Raw genomic sequence first — 13959 nt, 5'->3', positions numbered from 1 at the left:
AGGACAGCTGAGAGGGAGACAGTGTAGGAGAGACAGACAGTAGGACAGCTGAGAGGGAGACAGTGTAGGAGAGACAGACACTAGGACAGCTGAGAGGGAGACAGTGTAGGAGAGACAGACACTAGGACAGCTGAGAGGGAGACAGTGTAGGAGAGACAGACAGGACAGATAGAGAGACAGACAGTGTAGGAGAGACAGACAAGAAAGAGAACTCAGATGAAGGGAGAGAGAGCGATGGATAAATGAACGAGGGATGGATGATGAGGAAATGGACGAAATAAAAAGAGGGATGGAGGGAGCAGAGAGAGAGAGAAAAATGGAAATGATGTAAAGGAAGAAGGATGCTGGGTAAACGAACGAGAGATATAAAAGACACACACTCTCTCTCTCTCTCTCTCTCTCTCTCTCTCTCTCTCTCTCTCTCTCTCTCTCTCTCTCTCTCTCTGTGTGTGTGTGTGTGTGTGTGTGTGTGTGTGTGTGTGTGTGTGTGTGTGTGTGTGTGCGTGCGTGCGTGCGTGCGTGCGTGCGTGCGTGCGTGCGTGCGTGCGTGCGTGCGTGCGTGCGTGCGTGCGTGCGTGCGTGCGTGCGTGCGTGCGTGCGTGCGTGCGTGCGTGCGTGCGTGCGTGCGTGCGTGCGTTATGATGATGGCGCTTCAGTTATTGATTTGCAATTCATCTGATCACTGCAAGGCCTGATGGGAGAGAGAGAGAGAGAGAGAGAGAGAGAGAGAGAGAGAGAGAGAGAGACAAATACAGAGACAGAGAAATAATCCCTCCAGAAAAACGCAGACAAAAATCCTTAATCTTTTGATGGAGCATACTTCATAGTGTTTATGTGCTTATGTATGTGTTGAAATTGGGGGAATTTGATAAACTTGCTTGAACGTTTTAGTTCTTATCTTTGAAAAAAAATCAACATGGCTGAACTATCCCTCGTTCGCAAGTGTCAAACATAAATTACATCATACTAGTGTCTGCTTTTGCGTTTCCAAGGCATAAAAGCAAAACCTTAATGTCACTAAAAGCAAAACCTTAATGTCAACTTCACGCAGAAAAATGTGGGGTTTATGCAATTACATCACGCATTTTGGAAATAATCGCATAACACAATTTGTCTGGAGGGACTGGACAGACAGACAGACAGACAGACAGACAGATGATGGTGTTGACAGTTTAAACTGAAAAAAAGGTTGACAATCAGCGCATGGAGGAGGAGAGGTTGTGCGCGTGCGTGTGTGTGTATGTGTGTTTCTCTCTCTCAAATCATGCAGCATCATTACCCATTCAGGACACAGAACATATGGGGTCCAGTGATTGTGTGTGTGTGTGTGTGTGTGTGTGTGTGTGTGTGTGTGTGTGTGTGCGAGTGCGTGTGTGTGTGTGTGTGACAGACATACAGACCTCAGGGGGAATTGTCCGTGTTAAGCGAGTGAAATGGGCCGAAGACCAATGAGAGATGACTCTCTCTCTCTCACTCATCCCCCCTCTCCTCCATCCCTTCTCTCCCCCATGTCTCCTTTCCTCTATGTCTCCTTTCCTTCATCTCTCTCCTCTCTCCATTTTTCTTCCATCTCTCTGTTTGTTCATTTCAACATCTCTCCTTTTTTACTCTCAAATTATCGTATTCTCTCTCTCATCATAGCCAAGACATACACCATATCCCTATTTTGTTGTTTATGTGTTTTTGATTTTTTGGACGCAGGCCATCACTACAAAGGACCTCCAGAAGTCGTTGCATTAATAATGTTCACTTAAAAATATATATATTCAAAGATTTACACACATTTTCACGATTATTCAAAAATAGCAGATCTACAAGCTCTACTTTGTGGCGCACTATGAGCTTCTATATCTGCTTTTTTAATGTATTTTATAAATCGTGACAGACACTCATATTATGTAGGGAGAACGGGGTAAGATGAGCCACTTTTCACTTAAGTTGTCCTCGAAGCAAGACAAAATGTGATGTCAGTCAAATCTGAACATCTACCCTTATTTCAGGATGTCTTCTATCAATTGAAATTATGAGTAAGCATCTATGACAAAGGGCCATAATATATGACTTATTAAAAAAATAAAGTGGTCATGTGGCTCAAATTGCTCCAGGTTAGGGGTAAGTTGATCCACGTCCAGGGGTGAATTGACCCACATGATATTTAAAATATTCAAGTTTAAACTTGAACAAATAACTTTGTTTATTTTCGCGCTTGGTGCATCTTTTACCCGGAAGTGACGTTGGACTACAAAAATACGTCAGACTTAAAAACCGAATAGATGCTTTCCGGGTTTTAATGGGTTAAGCTGCTTGCACTTACATTGATTTTTTACTTTGATTCAGGTCATCGTACTGTATTCTCAATGTTCTGTTGAAAATGAGTTGAGAGCTGAGTGTGTGTGTGTGTGTGTGTGTGTGTGTGTGTGTGTGTGTGTGTGTGTGTGTGCGTGGAATCATGTGATCAATTCATATATAGTTTTGATTTCTCAGATCCCATTCCAAGTGGCTATTTCTGCCTTCCAAAGTTTGCGGGCCCTGGGTAGGCGGAGACCTGTGCTCCGAGGAGCACACTTTTCTAGTTATTTATTAAATGGAAAGGTTGCATGCATCTGACACGCACGCGCACACGCACGCACACACACGCACACACACGCACACACACGCACACGCAAACGCGGAATTTATCTTCATTTAATTGTAACAGTAATTTATCTAACCTCACATCTGTCAAACAATGCGTGTGTGTGTGTGTGTGTGTGTGTGTGTGTGTGTGTGTGTGTGTGTGTGTGTGTGTGTGTGTGTGTGTGTGTGTGTGTGTGTGTGTGTGTGTGTGTGTGTGTGAGAATCAGAGAATAGCAAATGTAATCAAAGTCTGCTCACTGTGGCGACACCTGCTTAGGGACGTACACTAGATTACTTTAACACACACACACACACACACACACACACACACACACACACACACACACACACACACACACACACACACACACACACACACACACACACACACACACACACACACACACACACACACACACACACACACACACACAGTGTGTAGATTGGTTCAGTGCTCAGTGCTCTCTGTTGATTGGTTCCATTCAGAGCCAAGGTTAGACTGATGGGTAATATTTCTGTTACAGTGTGTGTGTGTGTGTGTGTGTGTGTGTGTGTGTGTGTGTGTGTGTGTGTGTGTGTGTGTGTGTGTGTGTGTGTGTGTGTGTGTGTGTGTGTGTGTGCGTGCGCGTGTGCGTGCGTGCGTGTGTGCGTGCGTGTGTGTGTGTGTGTGTGTGTGTGCGCGTGTGTGCGTATGTGCCTGTGCGCGTGTGGGTGTGTGTGAGGAGTGAGGACACACAAAAAGACAGAGACATGAATGTGTTCAACACACACACGCACACACTCGTGTGTGACTGTGTGTGTGTTTGTGTGTGTGTGCGTGTGTTGAATTATTGAAGTATTAACTCACTTTGCTGGGGAACCCCTTGAACCCTCTCAAGGACCCCCGGTTGTCAGTTGAGAACCACTGATTGACAGTATGAGTGATGTTGAACAGATGGTTGGTGATTTTTATCTTCTGTCTAAACTGCTACTCTATACTTTGGTCCATAAAAGTCTGATAGTAGCCATAAAAGAAAGACAAAATATTCTACTCTCTCTCTCTCTCTCTCTCTCTCTCTCTCTCTCTCTCTCTGTATGTTGGCAGAATTCCAGACAATAAACGTGGCTACATCCAGTGGTGGAAAAAGTATACTGCAAATTAGAAATACTCCGTTGGAAGTAAAAGTCCAGAATAAAAAATGTAGGCTACTTGAGTAAAAGTATTGGCTTCAAAATGTACTTAAAGTACCATAAGTAAAAGTACCCATTAAGCAGAAATATCCCATTTCAAGTTTTCAAAATGTATAGACATCTTTAGAAAATAGCAGATCTACAAGCTCACAACGCTTCGTGTTTTTCCAGCAAAATAGTTAAAGGTAGGGTAAGTGATTTTATTTAGTTAAAATAAGTGTTAAATAGCTCTATATTCTGATAGTACTCATTGCTATAGAGTGTTTGTTCAGTAAAAGGAGTCTCCTTGTCTCTCCAGCTCTTTATAAAACAGTAAATGCATTTTCGTTTCAGTTTCTTTTGCAATTTTATCCAATCAGGATAGAGAACTCAATCGGGATATAGATTAAACAAGTGAAATTGGAAGTGATTACACAAAGAAATGAGCAGGCAAAATTGGAACTGGAACACTATAAAAATGAAGCTTACAAATTGGTACTTTCTCCTGATTGGCTGAGATTTTGACACCTACCGGAAAATGTATTTTCTGTTTATTAAAGAGCTGGAGAGACGGGGAGACTCCTGTTACTGAACAAACACTCTATAGAAATTATTACTATCAGAATATAATGCTTTAACCTTTTAACAAAATACTTTTTGTTTTAACCAAAAAATATCACTTACCCTACCTTTAATATAGCATCATTTTATTATACCCATATGAGAAGCCCATTTACATTAACATTATAAGAGAGCTGTCTGGCGCTTATGGACAGCTGTCTTGTTTAGTAACGGAGCGCATCTGACGTGCCTCAGCCCGACAGACATCACACTCCACCTAGTTTGTATTGCTAACTAACAGCGCAAGCTTTCCAGATTTGTATTTATTTTATTTTTTTTCACTGTGTTGTAGTCTGTGGTTGTTTCAATAAATGAGGTTCTCTAAAGATGATTAGAGACTGCTTTCAGTAAGGTTTCCTTGCACACATTATACTGTGTCACTCACAGCTGTAAATATCATAAGTAGCTAAACTAATAACCTTAATTAACATTAGATCCTGACCGATACTGTCGTCGGCTTGTCTGGACATATAACCTACATGTAAATGTACAAGTCACTTAAATGATCTATTCTGTTGTACCACATTGTGCGTAATTACGCACAGGGAGACTGACCTCTTTTTGCCTTTAGAGCCCAACCAATACGGTCATTTTTGGACCCAATGCCAACATCGAACATCGGTCATTATTTCACCGATGTGGTCCGATGTTTTTTACCATCATTAATTTCCCCTGCACTTGTCTTTTAGAACGTTGGAACTGCCATTTTACTAACTAACCAAGAGGTATAACACAAGTGAACTGCTTAGCAGCTGTCAGCGCATGTGTGCAGATCAAACGGTAGGCTAAACAAGCCGACGTATTATCAATTGCAGCATATAGATTAATAATGAAATACAATAAAATCCCCAAATTATGAGGGTCTTAATATCCAGCAAGCAATAGAAATGATTGACTGGAAACAACTTAAAAGTTTATGGTATCATTCAAATACGAAGCTGTGACCTCACCGTTCTGACGGACAAGAAATTAAATAATATAATCTTTTCGCAAAAAACATCCATGTTCCATTCCTTTTTTAAACAATAATCCAAATGGGAAGTTTTCAGCAGCTAGAATCATGACATTTTGACATTGTTTGAGACGTTTTTGGTGCGCAAAACAAGTCGCAAGCTCCCTCATTAAGTTAATTGTGTTCACCTGCTGTGCTGCTGTGCGCAGTGAGCAGTGCGCAGATCCCCGCCAGGCCAGGTTGTCTACCCAGGCCTGTGAAATTCATAGGCAGCCAATTGGAATGAAATTTGCGCAAACAAACTGACTGCTATAGGCCTACTTATACTGAACCATATAGAGGTTATATAACGTCGCTGCGGGTGGAAACCTTGTATGTCCCTAAAGAAAATAATAATAATAATAATAGTGAAAATAGCCGATCTACAAGCTCACAACGCATCGTATCTCAACACGTTTATGAAAAAACATAAAAAGTTGAAATATGCCCGACAGCGCCGACGATATATATGATTTAATCATTTGCATGTTATCAACTTTAATACAAATTCAAGTTTTTCAAATTAACTGAAGTAACTGAGTAACTATGACGAAAATACTTTTTGAATAGAGTTCATTGTAGTAGGCCAGGCATAACATAGAACTGGCCAACCTGTAGTATACCTAATTTTGAGCTTTTCCAAAGTCAGTATAGTAACATATAATTGCAATCAAGATTGTTTTCTGTACTTACTATCAAATAAAACAAATTAAAATCTGGTCTCGGTCTCGACTCGGTCTCGCCTCCCGTCGGTCTCGACTCAGACTCGACCCCCTCCCTCCCTCCGGACTCGGTCTTGACTCGGACTCGCCCCCCCTTGGACTTGGTCTTGATCTGGACTCGCATAGGTGGTCTCGACTACAACCCTATATATATCTATGAGCTTGTAGATCTGCATTTTTTTCTAAAATCTTGAACTTTAGTGTTTTTTTTATAATACAGGATGGGGGTCCGCAGCCAAATATACATAATTTTGGGGGTCCTTGACATTATAATTATTTCTGTCCGCTAGTTCCATGTTCTTTAAACCCAGGCTTTATTTCCCTTCATATTTTTCTTGCTTGTTGTGCAACAATTAAACAGTGACTCTGTCATCTGTGTTATTAGCACAAATAGCTTACTGTCATCTGTGTTATTAGCACAAATAGCATACTGTAATTTGTGTTATTAGCACAAATAGCTTACTGGCATCTGTGTTATTAGCACAAATAGCTAACTGTCACCTGTGTTATTAGCACAAATAGCTTACTGTCACCTGTGTTATTAGCACAAATAGTTTACTGTCACCTGTGTTATTAGCACAAATAGCTTACTGTCACCTGTGTCATTAGCACAAATAGCTTACTTCCATCTGTGTCATTAGCACAAATAGCTTACCGTCATCTGTGGGGGCGGCCATAGCTGAGTGGTTAGTGAGCCCGCCTAGGGAACCAGCTGGCCCTGGTTGCCCCAGGTTCGATTCCAGGCTATCCCAGCATATGTGCCGATGATATGAAATTTGTCCCTGAGCAAGACTCTTAACCCCAATTGCTCACAGGTTCTCATTGGAAACAAGACCGCAAGGACTTTCATGAACGACCTGTTAAAAGGAATTATCCTTATCCTTATGTGCACAAATAAAATAATAGCAAATAGCAGAAATGTGTGTGTTTGTGTTGCCAGGTTCCTTCATGCTAGTGAATGCTTCAGGCAGAGCGTCGGGGCAGAAGGCTCATCTCCTCATGCCCACGCTGAAGGAGAACGACACGCACTGCGTCGACTTCCTCTACAGCCTGTCTAGCCGCGACGGAGCCAGCCCCGGAACGCTCAACGTTTATGTCAAGGTACAGTAAATAGGCTCTATGCACAGCAGTCATATTGGAAAGAAATTGGGCCTCTTCTTACTTCCTTCACAGGTGTTACCAATGATCAGTGGTGGAAAGTAACTAAGTACATTTACTTAAGTACTGTACTTAAGTACAATTTTGAGGTATTTGTACTTTACTTGAGTATTTCCAATTTCCAATATTTTTACTTCTACTCCACTACATCTCAGAGGCAAATATTGTACTTTTACTCCACTACAATTATTTGAAAACTTTAGTTACTAGTTACTTTGCAGATATAAATTATTACATTATAAAACATACATTTGCCAATTTAGCCCTATTTTATACCTAGGCTATTTGAAAATAGCAGATCTACAAGCTAACAACGCGTCGCATCGCGACGCGTTGTGAGCTTGTAGATCTGCTATTTTCAAATATTTAGTACTTTTACTTTTGATACTTTAAGTACATTTTGATGCCAATACTTTTGTACTTTTACTCAAGTACATTTTGAATTCTGGAGTTTTACTTGTAACAGAGTATTTTTATATTGCAGTATTGGTACTTTTACTTAAGTAAAGAATTTGAGTACTTTTTCCACCACTGCCAATGATACTAATTAAGACTCTGTTCCATGCTGATATTGTTCTCACTGGAAACACTCTACACCACTGTGGGTCTCAAAGTGTGGTCCAGGGACCCTCATGGTTCCTGGACCAGATAGGGACCCTCTGGGTTACTTGAGGGTGTTCCAAATGGACCCTTATGGGTCTGTAATTCTGAGAGTGGTGCGAATAGAACCAAATGGACTCTTACTGGTCCATTTGGTGAAATGTTTTACACTCTCAGAGTTATGGTTGTCCTTGAAAATAAAAAGTTTGAGAGCCACCGGTATTGTAATTGTATAGCAGGTCGTGAAGTCCACATACTGTACCAGCTCTGAGAGTGTGATAAAACCGGTTCCGGAAACCTTTCCAAATGTGATGGAACCGATTACGGTTCCTTAATGTAGGATCCGGTTCCTCCGGTTCCGGGTGCATAAGGGTTTTCGATGTAGAAGAATCAACAGTAATCCTGTGTCCAGGTGAATGGAGGTTCCCAGGGGAATCCAGTGTGGAACGCATCAAACATAGTGACTGAGGGCTGGGTCAAAGCTGAACTTGCTATCTCCACCTTCTGGCCAAACTCCTACCAGGTAACTCGTACGCACATCCACACGCACGCACGCACGCACGCACACACGCACGCACGCACGCACGCACGCACGCACGCACGCACACACGCACGCACCATCATCTTTGTAAGCAATATTGACCGACAGAAATAGATTTATGAATCAGACCACTAACGTGGGAAGTTGCTAAATTCCTTTACTTTCAAAAAATGGGAGTAAACAGCTCAGTGAATCGGGCCAATAGTGTTGTTTTATAACCCTGAACATGTTTTCTCCTTTTCCTTCTTCTTCTTCTTCTTCTTCTTCTTCTTCTTCTTCTTCTTCTTCTTCTTCTTCTTCTTCTTCTTCTTCTTCTTCCTGTCTGTCTGTCTGTCTGTCTGTCTGTCTGTCTGTCTGTCTGTCTGTCTGTCTGTCTGTCTGTCTGTCTGTCTGTCTGTCTGTCTGTCTGTCTGTCTGTCTGTCTGTCTCTCTCTCTCTCTCTCTCTCTCTCTCTCTCTCTCAGGTCATATTTGAAGCTGTTTCAGCTCAAGGTCATCCAGGGTTCATCGCCATCGATGACGTACGAGTTCTGGCCCACCCCTGTAGTAAGTACACACTGTGTGTGTGTGTGTGTGTGTGTGTGTGTGTGTGTGTGTGTGTGTGTGTGTGTGCGTGTGCGTGTGCGTGTGCGTGCGTGTGTGTGTGTGTGTGCGTGTGGACATGTGTGTTTCTCCTAATATGTAACAAGACTGCAACCCTGCTGAGCATCATCTGTCTTCACACACACGCACAAAGATGCGAACAGATGGGAGGCTAGCAGACAGATTTTTGGATGAGAGATGAATTATTATTACAAAACCTATATTAACCACAGCACTTTGGCTATTTGAAAATAGCCGATCTACAAGCTCACAACGCGTTGCACCGTAACGTGTCCTGAGCTTGTAGATCTTTGGACGTTTTATACATTTTGAAAACTTGTGAAATTGCACATTTTATGCATAATGAGTACTTTCACTTTTGGTACTTCAAGTACTTTAAGTAATGTGAGTACTTCTTCCATCACTGGTCGCATACAAGTCTCACACACAGCGACTTCAGGTTTGTGACTCGTGAACAATCTTTATGTTATCTTTAAGTTGGTGCATTAACCCAAACCGGGAACGCGTGCGTCTCTGTAAGGTTTTGATTTCTTTGGGCTATTAAAAAATAGCAAATATACAAGCTCATAGAGTGGCACCGAGTGCCACGCTATGAGTTTGTAGAAAATCGTTGGTCTTTGAATATACATATTTTTAAAGCAAACATTTGGAACTCAAATAATGTGCTTCTGGGGATTCTACAAATGTCTTCTAAATCCTAACAGTTATTTGAAAAAACTTATGTTGCTATGATATCAGTGGTGGTTCTAAAACATTATGGACCATTCATCTCAAAATCTGCTATTTTTAAATAACCAAAGAAATCTTAAAATGACACACCGATGCGTTCCCGGTCTTAAAGGGTTAACATTAAGGATCAGGGAGTGGTGCACCCGGCTTCGTCCAGCGTCTATACGAACACACTTCGCTCTTTACGCACTCCTCCTACGGGCTGATGGGCGGAGCCTCTCAGCAGGGAGTGTTGGGCGGGAGGAGGAAGGACGAAGGCTCTAGGTCCTCCCGGTGGGAGCTCCTCACTGGCAGTTGAGTCGGTAGGATACAAAAGCTGTGACAACACACACAGCAATGTGTGCGGGGAGGAATTAATTGGCATAACGACTAAATTGGGAGGGAAAAAACTAAAAAAAAAGGGGGAGAGAACTTAAAAAGTGTTTGTGGCCAAACCTCCAATTTGCTCATGGAACTATTTTACCATTTATCATTCTGAAGTACTGCTTTCTGTTTCCTGTGTGTGTGTGTGTGTGTGTGTGTGTGTGTGTGTGTGTGTGTGTGTGTGTGTGTGTGTGTGTGTGTGTGTGTGTGTGTGTGTGTGTGTGTGTGTGTGTGTGTGTGTGTGTGTGACACAGGAAAAGCTCCTCACTTCCTGCGGCTACAGAACGCGGAAGTGAACGTGGCACAGAACGCTACGTTCCAGTGCACCGCCGGAGGGAAATGGTCCCAACATGATAAACTATGGCTGCAGGTAACATAACATAACATAACATGAGATGAGATGAGATGAGATGAGATGAGATGAGATGAGATGAGATGAGATGAGATGAGATGAGATGAGAAATTTTTAACAGCAGATCAAACTTTAGTGACGTGGTTTTGTTTACGATTATAATTTGTCCAAAACTGTTACTTTTTATCAAATGTAGAAAAAAGGATAATGTACACGCATGCATGCGCGCACGTGCGCACGCACGCACGCACACACAGAAACCACACACACACACACACACACACACACACACACACACACACACACACACACACACACACACACACACACACACACACACACACACACACACACACACATACACACACACACATACATACACACACACACACACACACACACACACACACACACACACACACACACACACACCCACACACACCCACACACACCCACACACACACACACACACACACACACACACACACACACACACACACACACACACAGAAAACAGCTCTGCCTTGATTAGAACTTGTACTGTTTCACCCCAATAACTCCATCTCTGCTGTTACTGCGCGTGTGCGAGTGTGTGCGTGCGTGCGTGCGTGCGTGCGTGCGCGCGTGCGTGCGTGCGTGCGTGCGTGCGTGCGTGCGTGCGTGCGTGCGTGCGTGCGTGTGAACACAGCATAAGGGTTTGGGGTTGGAGTTATGCCTGATTTATACTGTGGTGATTTATACCGAAAACAGCTGATCTATGACTTGGATGGATCGGCCAATTGTTGCGATTAGAGTAAAAAATGCTAAAAAGTAAATAAAATAAAAAAATAAATAAAATAAAATTCATAAAATCAACATCTTAAGATGTTGATGTCCTCACAAGTATAGTAATGTAAATGTGCGTGCGTGCGTGCGTGCATGCGTGCGGTCAGAGGAGACATGCTGCCGTAGATTAGATCAGGGAATAGTTTTCTACCAAACGCTTTTTTTCACAGAGACCGGAGGAGTCTCAACAGAACCTCCCAAGCCTTCATTTAACAAAGACAACAAAGCAAAGCCTTCCCTCCTCACACCTTTAATGAGACCAGGAAAAACTGCAGATCAATCTCAAACACAGACCTCACTGGACAGGTGTACAATAATAAGTCATAAACATAGATGCTTTACTTAAGTAAAAGTATCAATACTGCAATGTAGAAGTACTCTTACAAGTACTACTCGTTACAAGTAAAAGTCTGGTGTTCAAAATTAGTACAAAAGTATTGGTATCAAAATGTACTTAAAGTACCAAAAGTAAAAGTACTGAAATGTTTGAAAATAGCAGATCTACAAGGTCACAACGCGGAAAGTAACTAAGTACATTTAGATGCCAATTGATGCGAATACTTTTGTATTTTTACTCAAGTAAATGTTTTATTCTGGACTTTACTTAACGTAACAGAGTATTTCTATATTGCAGTATTGATACTTTTACTTAAGTAAGAAAGAATTTGAGTACTTTTTCCACCACTGCTGATTGGTCTCTGCAGTTCTGCACAGAAACTCATTACACACAAACGTTACGGAGTATTACAACCCTGTCACGCCTACTTTGGACTGGAGGAGACAATCACGATTCGGCCAAGCGGCAAGGAAGCGCTGCTGGATGTGAAGCTGATAAGGAAGTCATTTTGTTCTAGGGACCCCCAGAAGCAAAGATTTGAGTTACAAATGTTCGCTTTAAAAATATATATATTTAAACATTTGCACAAATGTTCACGATTTTTCAAAAATAGCAGATCTACAAGCTCATAGCGCGGCACTCGGTGCCGCGCTATGAGCTTGTATATCTGCTATTTTTGAATAGCCAAAGTATAAAAGGTTAAAATTATTGTGATGCTATATTACCACATTTTGCTGGGGACCCCCTGGAACCCCCGCCAAGGACCCCTGGTGGTCCCCGGACCACTGGTTGAGAACCACTGCTCTATGCTTTCACTCGCTACTTCAAAGTCTTCTTCCATCCAGTTTTAATTTAATTTTGACAGAAAAGTTCGATTTCGTTTAAGTCTTTGGAATACATTTCAATTTAGTCATAGGCACATTTTAGGCATCTGAAATTATTTAGTTTTAGTCTAGTTTTAGGTGACTAAATCTGCAGTTGATTTAGTCGACTGCATGTATTTTTGGCAGGCCTTGATAGCTGCCTGATATACTTAGAAATAGCCGATTTGCAAGCTCACAACGACCTTCTACTGGATCTCTTCTCCACTAGTCCCTTCCTAACATTTTAGTCTAGTTTTTATTTTGTTGATAAAATTGTCAGTATATTTAATCATATAGTTTTAGTCAGCATAGCTTAGTTTTTATTCAGTTTTTATTTCGTTTTTGTCAGCGAAAAAAGGCAGTCGATGGACATTTTTTATCATAGTTTCAGTCGAGAAAATTAACACGTTAATCCCTCTATTCTCTCCTCCATCTTGTCCTCTTCAGCAATGGGACGGTAAGGACACGGCTCTCATGGTAACCAGGGTGGTCAACCATCGGCGTTTCTCGGCGACGGTGAGCGTAGGCGACACGTCGACGCGCAGCAACAGTCGCTATCGATGTGTCATCCGATCCGACGGGGGCTCAGGGGTCTCCAACTACGCTGACCTCAACGTTAAAGGTACACTACACCTATTTTTTTTTTCAAACGTACACTATGCCTAATTATACTCTTTACTTTGTTTTTAAAGTAAACTACACCTATTCATACTCTGTTTTTAAAGGTACATTACACGTATTAAACTCTACAAGTACAGTACACCTATGTATACTCTATACTCTGTTCTTAAAGGTACACTACACCTATTCATACTCTGTTTTTAAAGGTAGACTACAACCTATTGTCGCCGTCGGGAAGAAACCTCTTATCTCCATATTCTAAAGTTTTTTCCCCATAAATGAACGCCCTACTTGATCATACTACAGCGTCACACAATCCTGAAAAGTAACACTTTTGGACATTTTCCACCCGACTGAAATAGTATACTCTGTTTTTAAAGGTACACCCCTACAGTATTTATACTCTACTCCAGGGAACTACAACAGGGGGTCCCCAGAGTTACTACAGTTCCTATCACACAAATCTTTGTGTGATAGGAACTTTGTTTTTCTTCATATTTTACATACCATTTGAACCGTAGCATCTCTATTCTGAGGGGAGCATTAGCCGAAAATAGCTGATCTACAAACTCGCATCCACGGCAAAGAGGTTTGGTGTAGAGGGGAAAAAAAAGACCAGACCAAGTACAGAGGCAAAGGTGAAGTTGACTAAGTATTGAGGGTTTAAGTGGCTAAATGTCTGAAAATATCAGCTCCCAGTACAACAGTATCAGACACACACGCACACACACTACTTAGTCCGATGTCATAATGACACAATATAAATAATATTAATATCGTATAAACTGAGTTCTGTGTCAGAAATGCCCAAATATGGAGTGTAGGCCAGTCTATGATGATGATGTCAGTAGTATGACAGTGACATCATA

General features: G+C 41.8%; 1 protein-coding gene across 1 annotated transcript in view; it reads left to right on the top strand.

The window, feature by feature from the left end:
• Positions 1–7039: 7039 nt before the first annotated feature.
• Positions 7040–13959, top strand: part of ptprt (protein tyrosine phosphatase receptor type T) — a gene marked incomplete at its 3' end in the record, with an annotated part of 108385 nt that continues 101465 nt past the window's right edge. Inside the window, exons 1-5 of the mRNA XM_080425069.1 lie at positions 7040–7200; positions 8270–8380; positions 8862–8943; positions 10347–10462; positions 12917–13091. Coding sequence (XP_080281195.1) covers positions 7048–7200; positions 8270–8380; positions 8862–8943; positions 10347–10462; positions 12917–13091 — 637 coding nt within the window. The 5' untranslated portion in view covers positions 7040–7047. The remainder of the gene's footprint in view (positions 7201–8269; positions 8381–8861; positions 8944–10346; positions 10463–12916; positions 13092–13959) is intronic.

Source organism: Gymnoscopelus braueri (assembly GCF_963280865.1).
Source record: "Gymnoscopelus braueri genome assembly, chromosome: 3".
Lineage (NCBI taxonomy): Eukaryota > Metazoa > Chordata > Actinopteri > Myctophiformes > Myctophidae > Gymnoscopelus > Gymnoscopelus braueri.
Note: the sequence above shows the minus strand (reverse complement) of the source record. Positions and strands in the feature narration are given on the sequence as shown.